This window comes from Peromyscus eremicus, chromosome 5, assembly GCF_949786415.1.
Source record: "Peromyscus eremicus chromosome 5, PerEre_H2_v1, whole genome shotgun sequence".
Taxonomy (NCBI): Eukaryota; Metazoa; Chordata; class Mammalia; order Rodentia; family Cricetidae; genus Peromyscus; species Peromyscus eremicus.
In genome coordinates, this window is record NC_081420.1 from 88,694,262 (window position 1) to 88,719,848 (window position 25,587).

Consider the following 25,587-nt stretch of genomic DNA (forward strand, 5'->3'; position numbering starts at 1 on the left):
AAGCTGGCTTAATTGGGATGCTATTGTAACACATGACCCGCTTTTATCCAAACGAGCATCTTTTAAGCAGAATCAGTCTGAATCATCTTCCCCGCCCCTACACTGTCTTGGGCTGATCTAAAGGAAAGGACAGAAGCCTAAGGTCTGTTCTGAAGTTCAGGTCTCCTCCGACCCACTATTCGGGCTGTTATTCAGTAGCTCAGACACTGCCTCACTCTAGGGCTGGACAGTAGCTTTTCCTTTACTCCATCCAAACACACTGTATATATTCCACTGTGGAACCAGTGTTATCTTCAGAGCGTTCATCACCCAGGGGACTGAGGTGAAGGACAGACTGGTGTGGGATGTATCTGAGTCTATGAAAAACCATTATTTTGGTCAATTACACTTTAATTTTACAGCTGTTAGACACCCTATCTTGGTTTGTCTTCTTGGTAACTGTCTCAGTTAGGGTTACTATTGCTGTGATGAAAACCATGACCAAAAGCAACTTGGGGAGGAAAGGGTTTATTTCACACACTGTTCCATATACCAGTTCATCATCAAAAGCAGTGAGGGCAGGAACTCAAGCAGGGCAGGAACCTGGAGGCAGGAGCTAATGCAGAGGCCATGGAGGAGTGCTGCTTATTGGATTGCTCCTCATGGCTCTCTCAGCCTGCTTTCTTATAGAACCTAGAACCACCAGCTCAGGGATGGCACCACCCACAATGGGCTGGGTCCTCCTACACCAATCCCTAATTAAGAAAATGCCCTACAGCTAGATCTTATGGAGGCATTTTCTCAATGGAAGTCCCCTCCTCTCAGATGATGATAGCTTGTGTCAAGTTGACATAAAACTAGCCAGCACAGTCACCCACACCCCATTTTTCATGGATGGGCTTAAATGTACTTTATACAAGTTGTTGAGTCATGAGGCATGATCATGAATCTCCCAGATGGAAAATGGCACATTTTGGTGACCACAGAAAGACTCCAGAGGCGATGAAGACTCCCTGTTTCATATCATTAGGGAGACCTAAGTGGGGTATTTTTCTTTTCATGTTCTCTGCATAGCACTGGTGTGAAGCAGGGACACTTGTGTCTATTGGAGCATAGCACTTGCCCCTGGGGCCAGGGAGATGGATCTGTTGGTGAAGTGTCTGTCACACAAGCATGAGGACCTGAGTTCATATCCCCTGGACCTATATGGGAAGCCAGGCATGGTGGTGCACACCAATATGCCCAGCTCTGCGAAAGTAGAAGACAGGATGGTCCCTGGGCTTGGGAGCCAGCTAGTCTTGCTGACTTGGTGAGATCCAGTTTCAGTGAGGGAGGGACTGGAGAGACAGCTCAGTGATTAAGAGTGCAGGCTGCCTCTGTCGAGGACACACATTTGGTTCCCAGCATCCATGGAGGGTGACTCATCCATTTGCAACTCCCGCTCTAGAAGACCCAACACCCTCTGGCCTTTGAGGGCACTTGTACTCATGGGTACTCCTCCCAATACGTGCAATTAAAAAAAGACTTAAGCACACAACATCAGCCCCTGGCCTCCACATGAGCACATGTGCATACGTAACACACATTCACACATGTCTAGAAATACCTGTCTCTAATATCTGGAGCCGCCATTTAGACCTTCTAGAGGTAACCATTATGGGATGCTAAAGCCTTTGCAATTTCCAAACAGGAAGGGTGACAGGTGTGAGTCCTGGTGAGGAAGTGGGGGACCAGCCTGGCAGAACCTGAATAGGAGCTAGTACCCCAGAGAGCAGCTACCAGTCATGAACACTCCAGCGGGAGTCTAGACCTCTCTCAAGAAACTGCTCATGGCTGTTCTCAGGCCACAGGAGACACTGGGGCCAACACCAGACCTTCTTGGAGGTGACCTGGGCAGTATGGCCATCACTCCAGGATTCACCCTTTGCTCATTGTGACTGCTCTGGCTTGTCTGTGGCACATCTCCCTAGAGGACAGCATTTGACTCCTGAGTGCTCCCTCGCCAGCTCAGTATCTTCCTTTGCTGTTGTTATTCATCCCTTCCTAAGACAGGGCAGCAATTTTGTGCTTGTCAAAGTCTTTCCCTGGTGTCTCTGTGCTCTGAAGGCAACATCTTAACCTTTTCAGAAAGTCTAGATCATATAAGGCAAGTGACAATGTTCATCTCTGAAGACAAAATGCTTGCCAATGTGAAAGGTCTGGTTTAGCAAAACAAAAGCATTTCAGTTGCATGGAAATGATATGCTTAGATAATTTGCAGCTCATTAAAATGAGTAACAGGGGCTGGAGAGGTGGCCCAGTGGTTAATAGTGCTTGCTGCTCTTCTGGAGGACCTGAGTTCAGTCCCCAACATCGATGCCAGGAAGCTCACAACTGCCTGGGAATCTGATGCCCTCTGCTGGCTACCACAGGCACCTGCACTCATGTGCACATACCTCCCCCACATAGACACATAATTAAAAAGAAATCTTTTTTAAATTTTTTAAAAAATTTTTAAAAGATTTATTTATTTATTATGTATACAGAAGAAGGCACCAGATCTCATTACAGATGGTTGTGAGCCACCATGTGGGTGCTGGGAATTGAACTCAGGACCTCTGGAAGAGCAGTCAGTGCTCTTAACCACGGAGCCATCTCTCCAGCCCCAAAAAAGAAATCTTAACATGGATAACAGTGAAGAAAAAAGCATCCTTTTCTCTTCAAACCATCTCTAATCTCAGCATTATCCACATCACAAAGAAGCAAGACTTGAGACATTATCTGTATGATAAGCCCTAAGCTTGCAGGCCCAAAGGTCAGGTTTCCAGCCCTGTTTTTATATAACTCCATCCAGACTCCACAGTTCTAGCCACTAAGAGGCACCTAAGAGAAAACACTCTTAGTTCTATTATAGTCATTCTGACCTGGACAAGCAGAGTTATGTGGAGTGTGCTAGACTGCAAAGAGCATGCTCTCTGTCTGTTTTCTCTGCAGAAATTCTTCTATCCTTTTCTGCAGAGCAGGTCCATCAGAAGACAAAGACTGTTCTTCCTTGAACCATAAGGTCAGGAGAGACTAGGGCAAGGTGGTTCTTAGAGAAAGTGTGAGTGGTTACAGCACCCGAGCTGACTAAGTCCTTGCGCTGTTTGTCACCATTTTATTGAGGCAGGGTCTTGCACCATACCTGGAATTTGCTGTCTAGCTGGCTTCTTCCTCTGTCCAGAACCTCTTGAGTATGGGGGTTACAGGTGGCCACCAGATCTGCTTGGTTTTTGTGCTTCCCAGGGATCTGAACTCAGATCTTCACAGTTGCACTGCTAACGCTTTATCCAGTGAGCCATCTTGCTGCCTTGCCTTGGGATTCTTAGGCATAGCCTTCACATTCTGACGCATGTGCTTTGGAGAAACATTTTTGTTGGGCATTTAATAACCTCCTTTGTAATGTCCAAGCACAGTGTAGCTGAGAGTTTAGCTTTAGTGAAAGTTTGTGTCCAAAGTGGATGTATCAATTCACACTTACACCGGCTCTGGGAGCTCTGACTGCTCTACCTTCTGGCTAACACTAGTTATTTTCTGTTATCTCATTTCAGCTACTTTGTATCTATGCTGTGTGTGTTTGTATCACAGTTCCCTGTATATCCTCTATTCGTTTGTACTGTAATGTATACTTGTAGCGTTTAACTTATGTAACCTTGGCCAACTGAGTGGGGTGTCTGGTCCAGCATTTACTGGACTGGCACACGTTGCTGGCAGGCAGTCTGTCTCTACTGTCATTGTTGACACACTGTAGGACTGCTTTGCATTATAAACACCTTGTGTAGATTACCTTTCTGCTTGCTTAATGGTGTCACATAATGAGACAAAGTTAATTTTTATGCACATGATCTGTCTTTTCTTTTTTGCCTTAATGTGGTGTGTGTGTGTGCGCATGTGTGTGCACGTGTGTGCATGCACATATGTGTGCATGCTGCAGTGGCCTGTAGGTCAGAGGAGAACTGCAGGAGTAGCTTCTCTCCTTCTACCATTTGGTTCTTGGCATGGAACTCAGGTCTGGCAAGCTCCTCTGTCCACTGAGCCATTTCTCTGGCACAGATCTATGTCTTTTTGTGGTTAACATTTTGCATCTTTTTTTTCCTTAAAAATCTTTTCTTACACTAAAGACATGATGTACTTATACATTTTTATCGAAGATAGATTATTCCACTTTCATGTTTAGAGTTGATTCTTGTCTGTGGTTTAAGGAAGTGAGGGGATGTGTTATTTAACCCAGCACTATTTACTGATGAGACTCGCTTTCTCACCTCTTGGCTGTCTTTATTGCCCATGTCATATTCAGGGCCCGGGCAGGTGTGACTGATCTGATTTCAGTCTGGAATGTTCTCTGTGGCTCCCATGTTTGAACATCTGGTCTCTGTGTGTCTTCAGAGATAGTGTAAACTTTGGGACATGAGCTCTAGCTGGTTGAAATAGGTCACTAAGGCCATTGAAGGTTATACTACTCTTGGCTGTGGCCTGCATTTTCGGTTTCCTGAGTTGTGCTGTGTGAAGAAGCTGTTGTGATGTGGTTCTGCCACTATGGGGAAGCCACATCACCCACCATGCCTTCTCCACCATGCTGGGCTGTGCCCTCTGACGTCATGAGCCTGAATAAGCTGCTCTTCCCTTGTATTGCCTCTGATCGAAGAGATGTTGAAGTTATACACTGCTCCCTGCTTATTTTTGTTGTTTTTCTGAATGCTATTTCATCAATCAGTTTATTTCTTGGTGTGGATATCACAGTTTCAATCCCTGCCATTTCCCAATAGGTCTGGAGGCATATAATGCTAGCCTTCCAATTTATTCTCAGGATTGCCTTTGCGCCTTTCAGCTCTTTGTGTTGTTATACTCATTCTGGAGTCAGTATATATATATATATATATATATATATATATATATATATATATATATATATATATATTGCCAACCTCCAGGAACCGGGATTTCATTCAGCATTGTGTCTCAGTTCTTAGGCTAGTTTGAAAATAATTGACGTTTCAATAGCCCCAAATCATCCAGTCCATAAACATGGTATACCTCCTCACTTATGTAGACATGAGGCTAGGCCTCCGAATCCAGAGTGACTGCATCTCCCAGCAAGCAGCTGCTTAGCTGTTCTGGATGCCAGATTCTAGCAAGCAAAGCACAGTCTCCACAGCCATACCATGTTCTCAGAGACTAGCACAACCTTTGCTAAGAGAATAAACGTTAACTGTCCAGCATCTGGTTTCCTTGTTATTTGAGCCTGTGGGCACCTTGGGAGCTTCAACACTAGGTGGCGCTCTGCAACCAGCTTTGTGCCAACTTCTAAGATTGGGTGGGGGAAGGGATGTTGGCAACTTTAGAGAAAGCGACAGAGAGAAACAGAGACAGAGACAGAGAGAAGAGAGACCAGCAACTGTCCATTGCTCAGTAAGTCACCCCCAGTAAACTCATCTAACCCATCGTGATGGACTTGAATGGACCATTCTTTGGGCCATGGTGTTGTCCCAGCCTGATGGCAGATGTTAATTTTACAGCTTCCCCGCAAAGTCACACCACAGTTGGCATCACAAAAACCTCTTAGGTTATTTGGAGCTTCAATGTAGAGAAGCTGGACGACTTTCTTTACATTTATATCTTGCTGATTGGATTTCTGTTACCATCTTTTAAAAATTCCATTTCCACCAGGCATGGCGTGGCACATGCCTTTAATGGCAGCACTCTGGAGGCAGAGGCAGCCAGTGAGTTCTAGGGCAGCCAGAGCTGCATAGTGGCACCCTGTCTCAAAAAAGAATACCTCTACATTCAATACTTTCCTGTACTGATCTTTTCTCTGGTAACTTTGTTAAGTTCACTAACAGTCTCCGTGAGTAAGAGTTTTATTATTATTTTTTTAATTCCCAAGCCCATTATCTGTTTTCCCCCCCGTTGCTCTGCCAATGACTGATCTCAAGGAAAAAGCTGTTAGTATTTCACTGTCGAGCAAGTTGTTGGCTGAAGCTGCATCAATTCCTGTGAGATCAAATCAGATTAAGGTCATTTCCTAGTTTGCTACATGTATATGTATATGATGTATATGTTGTTTATGTATATATTTAAATCATGACTCAATCTGTAACCTTTTTTCCCCTTCTCCCCTCCCCTTGTCTCTCCATCCCCCACACCTCCCCAGCGCATCTGAATGCAATACCTGCAGAAGCCAGAAGAGGGCGGGCGTTGGATCCCCTAGAGCTGGAATTACAGGTGTATGAGCCACCTTGCCTGGCTGTTGGCAACTGGGGTCCTCTGCAGGGGCACCAAGAGCTCTGAACCGCTGAGCTACCTTTCCAGCCCTAATACGTAACCATCCCAAATGCCACTATTGGGATGATTTGACAATGTCTATTGGGCTCATTAGTATTTTAAGGATTTTAAACGTAATGCTTGTGAGATTGGTTTGTGATTTTAATTTTCTGCAAGATTTTGCCATGTTTTAGAGAAAACACGCCCTCATAAAAACAGTTGCGAGAGTCCCTTCTCTCTCTTTTCTGGAAGAGTGTCTGTGAGGTTGGTACTCTTCTCTCTCAAATGTTTGGAAACACACAGCAGCCATCTGGACCTGAGGTTTGCTTAGTTGGAAGGATTTCAACAAAGATTTTTTTTTCCCCTCATAAATATTGGGCTAGTTAAGATTATTTGATTTCCTCCTCGGTCACTTAAATTTTTAAATTACTTATTTGTCCATTTATTTGTGTGTGTATATGTGTGAATGCCTCACTGTCGTGACAGATTATATCCCTTGAGCCCAGTAAACCTTTCTTCCTTCTGTTGCTCCTGTAAGGTATTTCATCCCAGAAATGAGAAATTTAACTAACCCTGCTTTTATTTTTTGCATGCGGGAAGGGAAAGCAGACTGTGGTGAATGCTAAGCCTGACGATCTGCGGTTTTATTCCCAGACTGCTTTGAACATTTTTCCCATTTATTTAACCCTCTTCGGTTTGACTATGATGTCCTGGAATATGTTTCCTTCAAGCTCATCCTCTCTGTGCTTTTCTGCACGTCCCAATGTCTTCTATCAGTTTGGGAAAGTGCCTGATTGTATCTTCAACAATTGCCCCGTCCAACATCGAGTCCTGTCCTGTGACTCCAGTTGCATGCACATCCTGTTACTGCCTGGATGCGACATGTCCCTGAAAGGTTTATGCATTTGAATACCTGGTTGCCAGCTTGTGGCAGTGTTTTTGCAGGTTGTTGAACCTTTCAAAGGTGGGGTGTAGCGGGAGGAAGTGAGTCTCTTTCAGGGGGTTGTCTTAGGGTTCTAGCCTCTTTCCACCCTGAGCCCTTTGCCTTCTGGGAGGGTGAGATACTGGTGAGCAGTTGCTGTTCACTTCCACAGCCATGGAGTTGCCCACTACCATGCCTGCCCCGCGATGGACCACACCCTCTCACGGAGTTGCCCACTATCATGCCTGCCCCGCTGCGATGGACCACACCCTCTCACGGAGTTGCCCACTACCATGCCTGCCCCGCTGTGATGGACCACACCCTCTCACACTAGTTCTCCACTAAGTTGCTTTTGTCAGGTGTGTGATGAGAAGGATTAGAAAAGTACTGACTATACCCCACTAATGCCCCACGTGTCCCCATTCTTTACTGTCCGTGCTTCATATTGGGATTTTCTATAGCTTTTTTTTTTTTTTTTTTTTGGGTTTTTCAAGACAGGGTTTCTCTGTGTAGCTTTGCTCCTTTCCTGGAACTCACTCTGTAGCCCAGTTTGGCCTCGAACTCACAGAGATCCTCCTGGCTCTGCCTCCCGAGTGCTGGGATTAAAGGCGTGCGCCACCACTGCCTGGTAAGGATTTTCTATAGCTTCGCATCACACATCACAAATGCTTGTTCTGCTGTTAAATCTACTCCTGGAAGACCGAAGCTCAGGAGCCCGAAGCTCAGGAGGTGGATGTGTGTCAGTTCTGGAACAGCCTTTTGATTATTTCTTACATATCCCAAATCTCGGGTGCATGGTTCCTTGTTTTAGTCCAGTCCTTGAACGTGCTGACTCAAATATCTAGATCCCCACAAGTCTACTTTTCCCCCTTGACTATCAGTTACACATTCCTTCTCTGCAGGCTCAGTGATGTTGTAGGGCAGTGGTTCTCAACCTTCCTGACTCTGTGACCCTTTAAAACAGTTCCTCATGTTGTGGTGACCCCCAACCATGAAATTATTCTCATTGCTACTTCATAACTGCAGTTTTGCTCCTGTTATTAATTGTCATATAATAGCTGTGTTTTCTGATGGTCTTAAGCAATGTCTGTGAAAGGGTCCTTTGACTCCCAAAGGGGCATGACCCACAGGTTAGGAACCACTATTTATTTTATTATTTTATTTATTTATTTATTTATTTATTTATTTATTTATTTATTTATTTATTTATTTATTGAGACAGGGTTTCTCTGTGTAGTTTTGGTGCCTGTCCTGGATCTCACTTGGTAGACCAGGCTGGCCTCGAACTCACAGAGATCCACCTGGCTCTGCTTCCTGAGTGCTGGCACTAAAGGTGTGTGCCACTGCTGTCCGGCAGAACCACTCACTATTTTAGATTATGAGTCGGACATTATGTATAGGAGTGAATTGGCTGTTTCCTGCTGTGATCTTTCCTCAGACAGAATGAAGCCCTGCTTCCCCTGCAGGGTTGGGGATGAAGCTGGGTGAGACTGGGCTTCTAACTAGTTATCTCTAGTCTAATTAGTCGTGGTCAGCTCTAGCATGCCTCTGGTGCTATGCATGGCCCACCTGGAGTTTGCCTGACAGTCTAGGGCAGCTCAGCTCCTGAAGGCTCCAGGAACCACAGCTCTGCTGGACCAAAGAGTAGCCCGTCTCTCCAGACATCTCATCTCTCCCTTCCTGGTACCGACAGAACCAGACAGATGTCTTAAATGAGAAGTTAGTTGGCCTCCTCTAGTTAGTCTCTTATTTCCTAGGAGACCACAGGCAGTTTTGAAAGCCGACTGAGATGGTGCCTGGAGAGATGGCTCAATGGTTAAGAACACTTGCTGCTCTTGCGGAGGACCTGAGTTCAGTTCACAGCACCCACATTGGGTGGCTCACAACCTTCTGGGACTCTAGTTTCAGGGAATTCAACACCCTCTTCTGGCCTCTGTGGGCATCTGTACTTACGTTCACATACACATCCAATCCTGTGTGCACACATACGAATAAAAATTTAACAATATGCAGAAGAGAAAATCCATGGTGGAAAAGCCTCTTAAGTCTGCAATGTGCCTCTCCTCCCTCTGGCTCCATCCAACTCTTACAATTGTTTCTGGTTTCTCTTCCTCTCTCCTGGGGTCAGGGGAGGGGGGTGCTGACTCTAACCCAGAATCAGATCCACAAGTCTGTGCCTGTCACTGTCTTAGGACCAGCTCCTCTGTCTCTGATGTTGCAGTTTCTTTGACTTGGCTGTGTCTATACCTCTGATGTGTTTACAGCAAAAGTTGTGTGTGTGTGTTGCTGGAACTTTCTAGTTTTTCAGCAAGGCTACATCCTACCTGGCACTTCCCAAAGCCCAGCATTTTATCATTGTTGTATTTTGGCACAAATTCCAGAGAGACTCCCAGTCTGCAGAAAATCAACTTTGGAGATTTAGCTTTCCTAGCATTAAATGACCAGATTCTTATTCTTTCATTCTATCAAATAAACTGAATTTGTAGAAAATTAATAAACATAAGTGTTGACTTTGGATAAAGCTGAGATACCTTTTAGTGTGCTGGATAAATTTATTTTCCCCAGATAAACCTAATACCCGGAGATAAGTTTCCAGCAACTGTCAAAGCAGCCTTTACCCACAACTCCCTCTGACTGACAAGGCCTTTGCCAGGCATGAACTCTCTGGGGCTCTGTTCGTATGACCATCCCTCACCACAGCCTGTGTAGTAGTGATCCCAACCTGTTTTCTGCTCACACCTCTGGGGACATTTCCATCTTCTGGAAACATCTGTGAGAACAGATTTTGAATTTCCTCATCTGATGTTAGAGTTAAGAGAGTGAGTCAAGAGTCCATGGCAGGTGGGGCTTTTCTTGGATGCAGGAGGATCAGTCTTGGTCCTGCTCTTTCTTTACCTGAACCCTGCCCTGTGCAGGTGCAATTAATACTGAGTGAAGTGCATTTGGCTTCTTCTGGGGTTGCCAGGGCCTGGCACCTTCTCTTTCCTCACAGCAGTGTTCTGAAGCAGGATTAAACCTCCTTGGTTTACATGGAAACTGAGTCACAGAGTTGAACAGGCCTCACAGGTGCACTGCACCTTGAGAAAACAGGCAAGATGACGCCCCCTTCTGCAGGAATGCTCTTAGAAACCAGACAGCTACTCAGCCACATAGAAAGTTCCAGCAATGTTAAGGATGGAAGAAGCCAAAGGAAAGAAACTGATGTCCTAAGAGGAATCTTTTATCTTTTGTTGTGGTGGTGGGGATTGAACCCAGGGCCTCCTGTGTGCTCAACATGAGCTGTACTTCTGAGCTACACTTCCATACTGGAAAATGCGATTACAATTAAATTTTTAAAATTTAAGTGTGTATGTGTGTGTGTGCATATGTGTGTGTGTGTGTGTGTGTGTGCCTGTATAAGTGTGTGTATGAGTGCATGCGTGTATGTGTGTGCCACAGAACATGTGTGCAAACCAGAAGACAACCTACAGAAGTTGTTTTCTCCTTCTACCGTGTGAGTCCCTGGGATTGAACTCAGGTCCCCAGACTCGGCAGCAAACACTTTAACCCACTAAGCCAGCTCACCAGCCTCTGAATACTTAAGTCAAAACATTTTTAAAATTTGTGTGTGGAGTCAGGAGAGGTGGTTCAGCAGTTAAGAGCACTTACTCCTCCTGTCAAGGACCTGAGTTCACTTCCCAGCACCCACGTGGTGGCTCACAACCATCCATAATGCCACTTCCAGAGGGTCTGATGCTTTCTTCTGACCTCTGCCGGCACTAGGCATAGGCATGCACGTGGTGCACAAATGTACATGTATGCAAAACACTCATACACACAAAATAAATCTAAAACAAAATTAAAATTAGTGTGTATTAATTGTACAGAATAATGGGTTTCATTGTGACCTTTTCATCCCAAAATGTCATGATGTTCAGATGTTTGCATGCAGTTCAGAGCCTGAAAGTCCAATGTCATGGAGTTGTCCATCACTGCCACTCCGTGTTTATGTAGCGTGTGAAACAGGCTGTGGGACTATCCCTTCCTTTACTGCTAGCATCTCATGAGACATCATGCAACAATTGACCCCAAAGCCAGATGGGACTGGTCTTCTGAAATCAGCTCCTTGTCTACTGAAAGGAGTTAGTCCTGGTCTCTAGGAGCCCAATGCCACCTTTCTCTCAAGGTTCATAGCCTTTGCCTAGCTTGTCTATACTAATGCCTCAACTTCCCACACGTTCACAGTCTTTTAAGGTGTAATAAATGTTTGTGATGGTTAGTTTGAACTGTCAACTTGATACAACCTAGAAGAGCCTCTTAACTGAGGAACTGTCTAGATCAGCTTGGTCTGTGGGCATATCTGTGAGGGACTGATTATCTTGACTGTTAATTATGTGGAGACCCAGTCCACTGTGGGTGGCACCATTCCCTAGTCAGGGTGGGGGGTCCTGAGCTGTGTGAAAGTGGAGAAAGCTGGATAGCAAACGAGTGGTCATGCACGCTTTTATTTCTTTCTGCTTTTGATGGTTGATGTGATGTGACATTCCTGCTGTGATGGACTGTAACCTGAACAAACCCTTATGCTGTCTGACCTTACCTTTTTGCACTGGGAATGGTTTTTCTACAGAAGTTTGGTCTGGGAGTGACAGAGTCAAGTCTATGTCTTGCATTCTATAGCTGCTCATACGACCCCCTGCACAGCCCTGAGACCCTGCTCCGAGCTAGACACTGTGATGGCTGCTTGGTCTACAGTGCAGGACCTGGGTCCCGCTAGGTAACAGTCTGGTGGCTGCTCAGTTCTCCTTTCTCGTCTTTGCACACTTATAGCCTGCCACGTGACCCAACTCGATAGACTCACTGTCTCCAGGGCTACTAGAATGTCCAACTCTGCACTAGCCCACTCATCCTTAAGTTCTGATCTTGCCTCTCTTGTGATATCCCTTGATCCCAGGATGGAGAGGGGCTCTTCTGGGCTTAGTCAGAACAGGAATGACCCTTAATAGGACTGTCACTTTACTTGACTAACTCATGAGCTCCCCAAACACAAGGGCCTCTTTCTCAGCGTCTGCTCTGGCTCTTGGTGTCTTGGTGGGTTCAGGAGCTGGTTCAGCACAGCTATGCCACCTCAAGAACTCAGGGTCTTTTGACCACTTGACATACTTTGTTTTTGTTTAATTTAATTTGTTATTATTTACTCGTGTGTGTGTGTGTGTGTGTGTGTGTGTGTGTGTGTGTTTATGGATGTAGGCATGTGCATATCATGGCTCACATGTGGAGGTCAGAGTACAGCTTGCAGAAGCTGACACTCTCCTTCTACTGCATGGGTCCTAGAGCTGGAACTCAGGTTGTCAGGTGTGGTGGCAAACACCTTTACCCACTGAGCCAACTCACTGCCCATCATCTGGGATACTTTGCAGTGATGACTTTCCCAGAGCCATCAAACTGACCCCTTCAGGGCCACTTGCAATGGAGGCGCCCCCGCCTCTCCTTTTCTGACTCCCATGCCTCTCTCCTTCCAGCTCTGACTTTCCGGGTGGAACTCAAGGACTGACTTAACTGTCCATTGTGTGCCATGGACAGCTCATCTGTACCATGTGTGTCCTCACATTTGGTTCATGCATGTGTTCCCAGCATGGAGATATGGATTGAAAGTTTCTAGTTTACACCTTGTTGCTGAGTACGATGGGCAAATATAAAGAGCCCGAAAAGAGTCTTGACATAGGAAGACTCAAAACCCAGTCTTTAATTCTAAACCACTGACTGTACAAAAAACAGGAAGAGATATTTTGTGTGCATTTGATACAAAGACATCTCAGCTTAGCCCCAATCCTGATCCCTGGCCCCTGGGACTAGCTTGAGGTAGGCAAGTATAGAGAAAGCTTAGCAATCTGAGATTCCATTGAGCTTTACACACACACACACACACACACACATACACGCACACACACACACGCATATACACATATGCATGCTCATGCACACAATGGACACACCACACACATACATGCACCATACACACATATGCAGCACACACATGCAGCATACATGCACGCAACACACACACACACACACACACACACACACGTACACATTCACCCATTTCCTAACAACATAGTCAGAAACTTATGCTCCTTACCTGTGTTGAGCTGCACACACTGCCTCTCTAAACAAAGTAGCTTGATCACCATCTTGTCTAGATGACCCTCTGTCACCTGAGGACTCCCCCTGTGTGTGCCATTGCCCCACAGTCTGATCCCCAAAGAACAAAGAGTGCCTGAGGTGCCACACGCTCCGTTTGCATGCATGTTTCAGGAGATAGGTCCTAGTTCATTCACTGCCGAATCCCCAGCATCTAACATGGAGTCTGGCATGGGATACTGATTTCTTAGCTTTTGAAGGAGCAGCATTTTGTTATTATCTAGTGACAGGCTGGGAGGATCCAATGTCTTTCCATGGGACTGCGGCATAATAGGACAATAATAGGGGCAATAATTCAGTTTCTGAGATCAGTGATATTCTCTCCCATCTATCCCAGAACCTCCTTTGCAGGTGAGAACACAGCCCTGAGATGGACAGCATTGGTGCTGCCTCCTAACCAGGGACCCATCCCCAAGAGAGCATAGTGAGCCTCCTTTCTGAACCCCGGATGGACATATTTGCCTTTCTACAAAGACTGTGATTCCTTGGGGTGGGAATACCATTGACCAGATCTATGTGTATGTAGTGATAGCATCTCTGTTACCACTCACATCCCTCCTCTCCATGAATACCCCACACATGTATCAGAAAAATCATTCAAAACCAAATACACCTGAAAGCGACACGTGCACTCCGATAGACCTTCCAAGTGACTCACCACTATCGATGGCCAGGAACAGGGCCGTGTACACACTGTTGTGGACAAATGGGGACTCCCGGTCCAACACGGCTGTGGTATCAACAGTTCCATTGATGGGGTTAATATTCAGCCAGCCTGCTGGATCCTTGTAAACAGAGTACCTGAGGGGGGAAAAAATTGCCAAACATCAGATTGTATTCCAATTAGAGCCAAGAAGTGCACACTGAGCACAGGGCCCTGGCTCCCTGGCTCAGTGCCAGGGCATGCTCAACTCAACCCTCGAACCTTTCAGTTCCAGGTGCTCATCTGTTAAGCCATTCTGAGCATGCTCTGTGCTGCACAGGTGACAGGCATGCCTCCTTTCCTGCTAGTGATGACCTCAGATGAGGAGGCTCTTAGCAGCTGCCTGGCTTCCCCAGAGGCCAAAGTCACAGCCAGTCTCCTCAGCCACAGCTCAGGCTCCTTCTAGCACACCTCGGGGCATACTTCCGGCAGAACAGATGGAGGATACGCTGCCTTGAAGGGATAGACAGGACAGACGGATGCTCGGAGTGGTCATTGCCTCTGAGCAAGGGTAACCCCGATGGCCTCAAGGACATTGCCACACTTGAACCAAGGCAGGGTTGGGAGGTGGTGTCAGAACAGGAGAAGACGCGCAAATGCGGAGGGCACGCAGAGGGGGGATCCTTGGGTGAGAGGTATCATTAGGTTGTCATTTAAATGAGGACCAGAGCATGTTTACTGGCAGCCACAGGTCCTGCTCCTGGGACTGCATCGGTGTCTGGGGAGCTTTTGTCCCATGGGCTACAGATGGGCAGCAGAGGGCGGGGGCATAGCTCACTTGGTAACATGATTTAATGCTGATCCCCAGAAACCTTGGGAAAAAAAAACAAGCCAGAGTGGTGACATGTGTTCTTAATCTCTCTCTGGGGAGACAGAGACAGGAGGAGCCCTGGGGCTCAAAAGCCAGCCAGCCAGCCTAGACTAACCTGTGAGACCCTGGGTAGTGGGACACAGTGTCTAAAAAGAAGATGGGCAGCATCTGAAGAACTGCACCTGAGGTTGATCTCTGGTCTTGTCTCTCCTGGGACAGCATCAGGGCGTGGCACCCACTTAATGATAGCTGTATTTACAACGGCAGCCTCCTGCATCACACCGAGACCTTACATAGCATGGCGCAACCCTACTGACACAGTGCCTGCCAGTCTGCTCACCAAGCCTGTGGGCACAATGCTAGCACTGCTCCCTCCACAGAGGAGGAACCAAGCTGTAGTCCAGGGACATGTGAGTATGTCAAGGTCAGCAGGGCAAAGGTCTCTGCTGTTTCCTCATCTGCATGTTGGGGATGGCTGATGGCAGGCTCTGTGCATGTGAAGAATTCCCCCATGAGTCTCAGGCTCTGCACAGGGCACCTGAGAGGGCGGTGGCTTTTAGGCTGTGGATACGCCAACAGTTCACTAGGACCCGAAGTCACTGTGTGCCTTTGCATGTGATGTTCTGTGACTATCCCACACTGCAGAGCTCTGGGAACGATGCTCCCACAGTGGTGGCCATGCTGGGATGGATGGAGAGACTGCTCCAGGCCAATGCAGTTTCCACACATCCTTGTGGCCTCAACGATCACTTCAGAATCCCTTAAAATGAGAGACTCACTCCTGAGAACACACTGCCTGAACACACCAGCCTTTCATCCAAAATAGTTCACACCTGTGCCTGCCAAGCGTCTACGGTTTTTCAAGACCCACTCCCACGGCTACTCTCAGGCACCCTGTGTGATATCTTGGTGGTACTTATCACTCCACATAGGGCCTTGCTGACTGCTGCCTAATGTAGGCTGCGCGGATTGGCCACTCTAGCCATTGTCTAAGCTCTCTGGTGTGAGGAGGAGGTTGAAGTTGACTAGATCAAGAGAGGAATCCACATCTGTGCCCAGCTCTGGGCTACACTTGCTGAGTGACACACTTCTGCCTCTGTAACTGACAACAACCCACATGGAACTGCATCACCTTGTTTTGAAGTTACAGCAACTCCAAACCAAAGTTTAGTGACTCATGGAAGTAGCCCCGCTCAGACACAGTGGAGACTGAATTCAATGCTGGCACACTGGATTCCAGGGGCTGGCCTTTCCTCAGCATGCTGTCTGTTCCTCATAAAGGCTAGACACTATCCCTAGAACCAAGCCGAGTACCTGGTGAATGGAGAACAGTCAGGTGGGACCTGCAGAGTTGTGTGGGCCGGGCAAGTTCTCTACCACTGAACTTCATCCCCGCCCTCGGTGTTTGGAGCAGGGTTTTACTACGTAGACCACACTGGCCTCGAACTCACATTTTCCGGTCTTGGCTTCCCAAGTGCTGGGATTGGAGGTATGCACCACCAAGCGCCCCTTCAGCACCTCGGCTGCATGTGTTTTTCTCTGTCAGCAGGAATACTTGTGCAGAGGGAAATACAGAGAGGGGTGACAATGGCTTCTCATTTAAGAGGTGGCAGGTTCATGGCGGATCCAGGAATGACTTGTGGTTCAACAGACTTAAAATAATGAGTATTTTAAATGGACCGTATTTTATTCCCACATCACACAACTCACTTTATAACATAAATAAAAACCGAATTAAGCAATCCAGCTTCTCAGGCCAGCAGCTCTGTTGGTTTCTCTCTGTCATTTGCTTTTTGTCTTTTGAAGCTATGATTCTGCAGTGAATTCAAGGTTGCCCTGCTGTTTTGTGTTCAAAGACCTTACGTTGAGATCAGTGCATAGAATCATGATCTCAGAAGCTACACTGCCACAGAGATTCTGGCGTTAGTAGCCTGAGATGCTCTGGGTCTAAGGAAAGCAAGGGCTTCTGTGACTTTGAAAGATTATGCTGTTGTATTTTTCTCTCTCGAAAAGTAACTTGGTTCAAGATGGGTGTGGTGGCATGCTCCTTTAATCCTAGCACTTGGGAGGCAGAGGTGGGTTGATCCCTGTGACTTGGAGGCCAGCTTGGTTTACATAGAGTTCCAGGCCAGCCAGGGCTGCATAATGAGACCTTGTCTGAAAAAGAAAAGTAACCAGATAGGGGCTAGGGAGATGGCTTAGCAGTTAAGAGCACCTATTGTTCTTACAGAGGACCCAAGTTTGCTTCCCAGCGCCCACAGCAGGCGCCTCACCACTGCCAGCCTGTAACTCCATCTGCGAAGGCTCTAATGCCTCTGGCCTCTCTAGGCATCTACAATCATGTGCGTGCGCGCGCACACACACACACACACACACACACACACCCCTAAATGTAGTAACAATAAATATTAAAATAAGTAGCCAGGTAGGGGCTGGAGATGGTTCAGATCCCCCTGCCACACTAAAAGCTGGGTGTGATGGTGTGTGTCTCTAAGCCCAGCATGGCAGGTGGGAAATGGAGAAAGGAAAACCCCTGGGGTTCTCTATCCAGCAGGTCTAGCAGGATTGACAAGCCGCAGGCTCAGGAGGAGACCCTGTTTTAGAGAAATAAGGTAAAGAGTAATAAAAGAAGACACCTGATGTCAACCTTTGTTATTTACATACATGTGTGCATGCATTTATGGGCACACACACACACACACACACACACACACACACACACACACACAGAGAGAGAGAGAGAGAGAGAGAGAGAGAGAGAGAGAGAGAGAGAGAGAGAGAGAGAGAGAGAGAAACCAGCTGTCCATACTTAGTTACCTGTGTTTCTTGAGATCCTTTGAGTTTATTTTCCTGTATTTACCTATTTTATTTGATGCCTCGTCCATGACACCTTGAGGGGGTGTGCCTGCACCCCAAGTGCCTTTGCTGTTCTGCTTGCAACTTTTGGTCAGAACATGCCCAGTGGACACGGAGGCCAAGGGCTACTCCATTGCTACAAGCTTCCAAATCCTGTACTTTCGCCAGCTCACACTGCCCACCCACACGATCCAAACTGACAACTGGGAGTGGCAGGTACATCCTCCATGACCCACAGGGGACCTCAGCTCAAGGCCGCCTGCCAAACAGGCTCTTCCACGTCATGACTTCTGAGTACTTTTGTTAAATCAGCCCTTTTGAGCCAACTGGCCAGACACACTATGTAAATTTCTGACATTTTCAAAGCTGTCCTTTTAATAAACCTTTCAGTATGAAAATACCAGCCTGCAAAATGTTTTCTGTGCTTCTGGACCCGAAAAACGCATATGCCTTATTAAATTGAAATTTCCGGGCAATTTATCTGTAATGTGAACTTTGCTTGTTACAGGGGAAAAAAAGAATCAAATTAGGAACAGAGCTCATTTCAGTACGTAATGTAGCCTTGCGGACATGCTTTGAGTTCTTGCCAAGCCTTGGCCTTGTGTGGGTGTCGGCATTGGAAGGCACAGCCAGGATCAGGGGCCAGCTCCTGGTGCAGGCTGTGTGGAGAGCAGAGGGCGGGTGAACTGACAATTACAAAGAGTACAAGACAGGAAAATCAGAGGAAAGACACAGAGTTAGGGCACACGGCTTCGTAACTGCCAAGAGAGCCCTGAGCGCTGACCCACATCTGACGGCCCCTCTTGACTTAATCTGACAGGATCTGGGATCACTGTGGAAACACACTTCTGGGTGTATCTATGAGGGTGTTTCCAGAGTGCGGGGACTGAGGAGGGAAGACCAGCCCTAAGCATTATGGATGGTGCCGTCTAACAGGCTGGGATCCTGGATTTAATAAGAAAGAGAAGGAGAGCTGAGCCTTGGCGTTCATCTCTTTCTGCTTCTTGACTGCCTCGCACTCCTGCAGCAACAAACCATGGGCCCAGATGGACCCTCCCTTCAGGTCGGGTTAAAAATAACTTAAAAAACAAACACCCAAACTTATCTCATTTTTTTTTTCTCTGAAATCTTCTTTAATGTTTTTCTTCCTCCATTCTGAGTGACTTTTGGTTTGTTGTGTACTCCTGGCTGCCCTGGAACTAGATCTGCCTGCATCTGCCTCCCTAGTGCTGATTTATTTTTGTTTGTTTGTTTTTGTTTTTCAAGACAGAGTTTCTCTGTGTAATAGCCCTAGCTGTCCTGGAACTCTATTTGTAGATCAGGCTGGCCTTGAACTCACAGAAATCCGCCTGCTTCTGCCTCCAAGTGCTAGGATTAAAGACATGCACCACCATGCCCAGCTCCCTAGTGCTGAATTTAAAGGTGTGCACCACTAATGCCCTGCTGATTTTTGGTTCTTGCTGGGAGTTGTCCCTCTGTCCTGGTTATCCTTTTTGGGTGAGGGTTATTGGTGACTTCTGCCTTTGAATTTGTAACTTGGGGTAGAGGAGCCAGGTAAAATGGGAAGGCAGGACTTTGGAGTTTAGTTGGCTACTAACTTTTGACAACAGTGGAGTCTTCTGGCCTCTGCGGGTATCTGCGCATGCGTGTGCATGCACACACACACGCACACGCACACATACACACACACAGAGGCATGCACGCACGCACTCACTCACTCACTCACTCACTCACTCACTCACTCACTCACTCACATCCCTTAAAATATTAGAATGGTCTGTTTTCCAATGTTTCAGAGGGACACAGTCCTCTGTCCACAGCACATGGCCCTGATGAGTCCTCCATACAGGTCCAATCTGCGCTGCTTGTAGGTCATGTTCATCCCTAGTTCACTGATGCCAATGGATTGGAGGTGTCTGGCTGGGTCTGTTCCTCAGGGAGGCTCTCAAAGCAGTAAGTTCCCTGGGAGATGAGATGAGGGGTCAGAAGCCAGCATGGATGTTGGCCTGTGTTTATTCTGAGATCTTAAGGGGTTGATTAATGGACACGTATGGCTTTGTGCCAGCACCTGACCCTCAGAACCCATCAGAAACCAAGCTGAACAGAGGCTTAGCACCTTCCAGAAGGCACTAACGAGCCCACATTCTGCTGGGCGTCTTGGAAGATAGATGGCAGAATCTTCCCTGTTTCCTGAAGGTCAGTGGACACAGTCTGGCAGGCTGCCCAGAGAAGGCTATTGGGACCAGCAGGATTCGTGACTGAGGTGGCATTCTCCCACGATGGGGTCTAGGCCGTCACCAGCATATGCTGTGCTCCTGGGGGGAGGGGGCGGAGACTGGCTACAGGGACTGAGGCAGGGATGTGGCAGGGCTCTGGAAGCTCACGACTGAGCCTCAGTGGTGAGGGCTCAGGAGGAACACATAGCTGGGGTTCATGGTTCAAGTTGTGAGCCTTTACTTCTCTGTGAAGGCTCTGAGGTTCCCCCCCCTGCAACGCACAGCAACTGTACTCTCATCCCAACTCATCCAGAGCATCCCACAGCCTTCCACTGTGGAGGCGGGGCCTTTGCAGGGAGCAAGGCAGGGAGATCAGTCTTGCTCACACACACTTACTTTTGCCAAGGGTCCTAACTGCCTGCCTTCTGGTTTCATTTCTGCCACGGTGACAAAACATCCAGACCTAAAGCGACTTGGGTAAGAGGGGCTTATTGGGCTTGTAGCTATAGGTTCCAGTGCGTCACTGCAAGGAGCCACAGTGGCAGGAGCCTGCGACAGCCGGTCACATGACATCTACAGTCAAGAGCAGAGGGAAGCCAGTGTACCCATGGTGCCTGCTCGCTCTGCTCAGCTAGTTTTCTTTAATCATACAGTTCAAGGCCCAGCCTAGGGAATGGTGCCACCCCAATTCAGGGCGTAACTTCCCATCTCAATTGCTATTCAAGACGCTTCCCACAGATATGCCCCCGACCAACCTGCTGTAGACAGTCCCTCAACTGACACCCGCTTCTCAGTGATTTTAGGTTGTAGCAAGCTGACATTTAAAAGCAGCGTCACAGCTTGATACTGCGGCTTGTCCAGAAGATGCTGGGCTCTTGAGAGAGACTGGGTTTTCTTCAGACAGGCTGGGTCCTTCTGAGACCTTGACCAGTGGTAGGTGAATCTGTGAATGGGTGAGTGAATTGGCAAGAAGTCACACGTGAGAGGGCCCTAGGATCGGCCCACAGAGCGGTGGGAAACTTTGTGGCTCCGCGGTAGATCCCTGCTTACTTGCCGCCATTGACTCGCCCTGTTTCCCACTCAAAGTCTGCCGTTCTCTTCTGCTGTTCATAGTATCCATCATATCCACGGGGCATTCCCTCTCCCACCCCTTTCCTAGGCTGGCTTGTTATCACTCTTCAGGTCCCAGTTAAAATGTCACCTCCCAACCAGTCCCATGAATACCGCTGAGACTCAGTCTCCTGTGAACCGTGCCATTGAGTTATCCCATCCAGGAGACTGAAGTGGCTGGAAGCTGTGCACACACTGCCTCTCCTGTGGCTACCCATTCATTCACATTTTCATTGCTATGTCCTCCAAAATGCAAACACCATGCAAGGACACTCACTGCCTCTGCCATGTTCTCAGCCATCCTCAGGACCTGTTAGGGCCTGGCCCTAATGTCAAATCAATAAATATTTGTCGGCTAGATAAAGAGTCCACAAAGGCCACCTGTTAGAGCCCTAACCTTGACTGTCTCAGTTTTCATGAGGAGTCGTGTTTCCCACTGATAACCGTGCTGCATCTGCTACACATCTCAGGGTGCTTAGATCTCCCGTGAGCCTCTGGGAGCGTCTGTGTGAGAGAATTTGGCTAATTTTTATGTTTTTCCGTGTGGAGTCTAGAATAGAAGAATATATTCTTGCTGAGTCAATAAACTTCCCCTGGACTGATAAGAAACCCAGAATGAACCCAGGTGGTCTTTGGACCTATTTGGTCTTCTAAAGAGGCGATCATGGACTGTAGAGACAGCCCAGCAGTTAAGAGTGCATACTGTTTTCAGAGAGGACCCAGTTGAGTTTCCAGTACTCATGTTGGAGGGCTTATAACAGTGTATAACTCCAGCTCCCAGAGCTCCAACACCCTCTTCTGGCCTCCACAGGTACTGCCACTCACATGCACATACCCACACATAGACACACACACATACACATCATTAAAAACAATAATGTAATCACAAAAGAGGGTATCACTGTATAATTTTTCTTGTCTTGAACTTTTCATCTAATTGTAGCTAACATCTCAGGAGATATCAGAAGGAAGCTTCTCAAGTTTAGCAGCTGATAGACCAACGTTCTAGCAGGAAGTAAATGAAAATCCTCCAAGCTGTACACTCTTTGATACAGAAACTCCTCCTCTAATAGTTTAGTCTAATGAAACATAAAGGGAATTTCTAAACATGAGGAGTGCTGGGTTAAGGTGGGTGGGATCCCTCCTTCTTTGAAGCACTTCTCAGAGACTCGACTACACAGATTTATATTGTGAGTGTCTGAGAAAAGCCCTGAGACTAAAACACTACTCACATTTGTTAAGTAGAAACATCTAGTGTTAACAGTGTCTTCACCATCCCTACCTATCAAAGTTATAGAGAAGTTAAGTGACTGTTATTAAAGATGTCTGGTTACTTAGACAATGGGGTACTGTGCAGACATCACACCATGGCAGATGTGGCCAGATGACTCTCTCTGACATGGTGGCGGTGGAGAGCTCTCTACAGTGTGTTGATGTATGCATGGTGCAGACATATGATACACTAACATCCCAGGCACCCATCTTTACAAAGCCAGCTCCCCCTCCTGCTGGGCCTATTTCCCCCAATTGAAACTTTCCTTTTTTGAAGGAGGAGGGGGCACATAAGACTCAGGGAGCTCATGGGACTTCTGAGGTTCAGGAAATTCAGAGGTCACAAGATTCATAAACTGTCTCCCAATGGTGATAAGCCAGGGTGTGGCACCGCGGGAAGACCAGAGGTCCTGGCACCCACCCCTACCCATTCAGCTACTGAAACCTTAGCCCCAGAATGTATTTGGAGATGGGCTTCTAGAGAAGCAGTTAAAGCTAAGGGAGGTCACAGTGTGAGCCTCTGAGCTGACAGGATTAGTGTCCTGATAGGAAGAGGTACCAGAGAGCTTTGTTTGTCACCTGTCTTCTGTGCCCCACTGATGCATATGTCACCTGGGCACAGTGAGGAGCAGCTGTGAGCTTGTAGGAATAGAGTCCTCAGCAGGAAAAAATGGGCTGCAACCTTGATCTTGAACTCCCAGCCTCAAGAGCACATAAAAATCATTTCCTTGGTATAAACCATCCATTCTCTACGGAATTTTGTTACCCTGGCCTGACCTGTACTACATAAATATTAGGTCCAATATGACAATGCCATGCTTATTAGTTAAAAGAAATCAAGGGCTGATGGGATGGCTTAGAGGGAAAGGCGCTCGCTGCCAAGGCTGATGTCTTGAGTTCAGTCTCTGGAATGCTCATGTGGAAGGAGAGAACTGGACCTTAAAAGTTGTCCTTGGACCTCTACACACACACACACACACACACACACACACACACACACACACACTCCTGTGCACACAAATAAATAAATGAATAAGTGTAAAGATATTAATAAAGAAAACAATACCAACAATCATATGCTGGAATGCTCCTCCAGCCCTTCTAACCTACAAGTGTTTACACTATACAACGACACACACACAGTAGCTGTGTGCTTCCTGAGCAGAAAGAGTTCTTGGACGGCCCAGAGACTTGTCTTGTTTCTGCTTTCCCTCCTGCTCCCAGTGGTCCTGGGTAGACACGGGGAATGCTGCATATGGACGCCATGATCCCACACTCCAGTCGTTGCATTCACAGAGTTCACATCCATGTCAACTCATGTACTGGCCAGACCTCTGAGCTGAGCATCAAGCCCTTTTTCCTCACTCTATAAGCGGGCACCAAGCCCTGGGTTCTACCCCCAGCACAGGACATGGTGGTATATGCCCCAGAACTTGGGAGGTGGAGGCAGGAAGGTCAAAAGTTCAAAGTCATCCTTGATTCTACAGCAAGTTCAAGGCCACGCTGGACTGCAGACCCTGTCTCAACTGTGTATAAGTCAAGATGAGTACCAGCATTCATCTCTTTCTGCTTCCTGATGGCGGACACAATGTGACAATCTTCTGCATTCTTGTCACCCTGACTTCCCTGCTGTGACAGACTGTACCCCCAACTGTGATTTCCTTCCTTCAGTTGTTTTTGTCAATATTTTGTCACAGTGACCAAAAAATAACTAACACACTATTGTTATCATTGTTACTATTAACACCCAATTAAAAAACAGATCTAGACAATAAAATAGAACAAATTCAACATCTCTTCACCATGTACATGATACATGCACACACACAGATACATGAGATGCATGTATGTGTACATATGCATTCACACACACACACACACACACACACACACACACACACACACAGAGTGCAGTGAGTCACCTGCTTCTGGGCACAGGCTGTGGGCTGGCCAATGGCAGTCAGTACCACTTCTTAGGCTCCCATGTGAACTTCTAGGCTGTGTTGCAAGGCTCAGAGCAACACAGAGCACAGCTCCCTGCCTGGTGCCATGCCCTGCCCGGTGCCATGCCCTGCCCAGTACCATGCTCCACCCTCCCATGCACCCTCACACCTTGTCTTTAGCCACCCACTCGGTATTGCATAACCAACCCCTTAGAGAATATGGTGACTCTGTGCGTCATCACAGCTGTCAACTGTTTGAGCCACATGGGGACGGCAGGAAAGTATCTCCCCTCAAGTGGTTTTCATCTCCAAAAGCAAGGTCAACACTGATGCCTAGAATAAACCCACGAGTCCCCAAAGCTGCACTGAAATGTGAGCTGTAGCAAGGGGAGGGGACTGCTGTATCTTTATTCCATTATTCCCAGAGCCTCTGATCTGCTGGCTGAGCAAAGTCACCTAGCGGTCCTTCCAGTCTGTGGTCTCCCCAGGCCTCGCATCTCAGACACAGGGCTTTCCTGGGTAGCTATTTTGGGCCTTTGTCCTTTGGACCTGACAGTACCTTTCAGAGTGCCAATGTTAATTTACTCATGTTCTTTGACTTTTCCAATCCCCCACACTGACATTTGATTTTGCAGGGCTGAGTGTTTGCCTTCTCAACGGAGATGGACCTCCCATGAGGATCCACTGTGAAAGTGGTGATATGTCAGGGAGAGATATGTCACTATGTGCCAGAGAGACAGGACCCAGAGAGTGACAGTCAAATCTGAATGAAGGCTGAAAGGGCATTTCCTGTAAAAGCCTTTTAACATTTCAGAACATACAAAAAATCATATAAAGCTGAGGAAAAAATAGAGGAAGGTATCTTTTCTCCAGACCCCGTGACTTCTCAAACGTTCATGTTTCTGCCACAGAGCCTGGAGGAGATGACACATTGTATGGTTCCATTTTTGAGGGGCACCAAGACCCTGCCAGTGGGTTAGACAGACAGTAGGTGTGTGATTGCCCAGAGCAAGGGTCTGGGAGGCCAGGGGAGGAATACGGTACAGAGGGTCTATTCAGGGAGACAAAAATGTGTTGGCGTTAGTGGTGGCATTGGTTGCATGGCTCCAAGAATATACTAGAAGTCGTTGACTTGGAGTCTTTAAATATTAATTTTATATTTATTTTGTGCATATCTGTGTGTGTGGTGGTGGGGCATGACACAGTGAGTGTGTGGAGGTCAGAGAACAACTTGTGAGAACTGGTCCTTGTCTTCCATCATGCAGGTTCAGGGACTTGAACTCGGGCTGTCAGGTTTGTTGACAAATGTCTCTTTCAGT

At 47.2% G+C, this 25,587-nt stretch overlaps 1 protein-coding gene across 1 annotated transcript in view; it reads right to left on the reverse strand.

The window, feature by feature from the left end:
* The window catches only part of Cdh13 (cadherin 13), a 971,677-nt gene that overhangs the window by 20,721 nt on the left and 925,369 nt on the right, over positions 1-25,587 (reverse strand). The window contains exon 11 of the mRNA XM_059263937.1: positions 14,016-14,158. Within this exon, the coding sequence (XP_059119920.1) occupies positions 14,016-14,158 (143 nt within the window). The remainder of the gene's footprint in view (positions 1-14,015; positions 14,159-25,587) is intronic.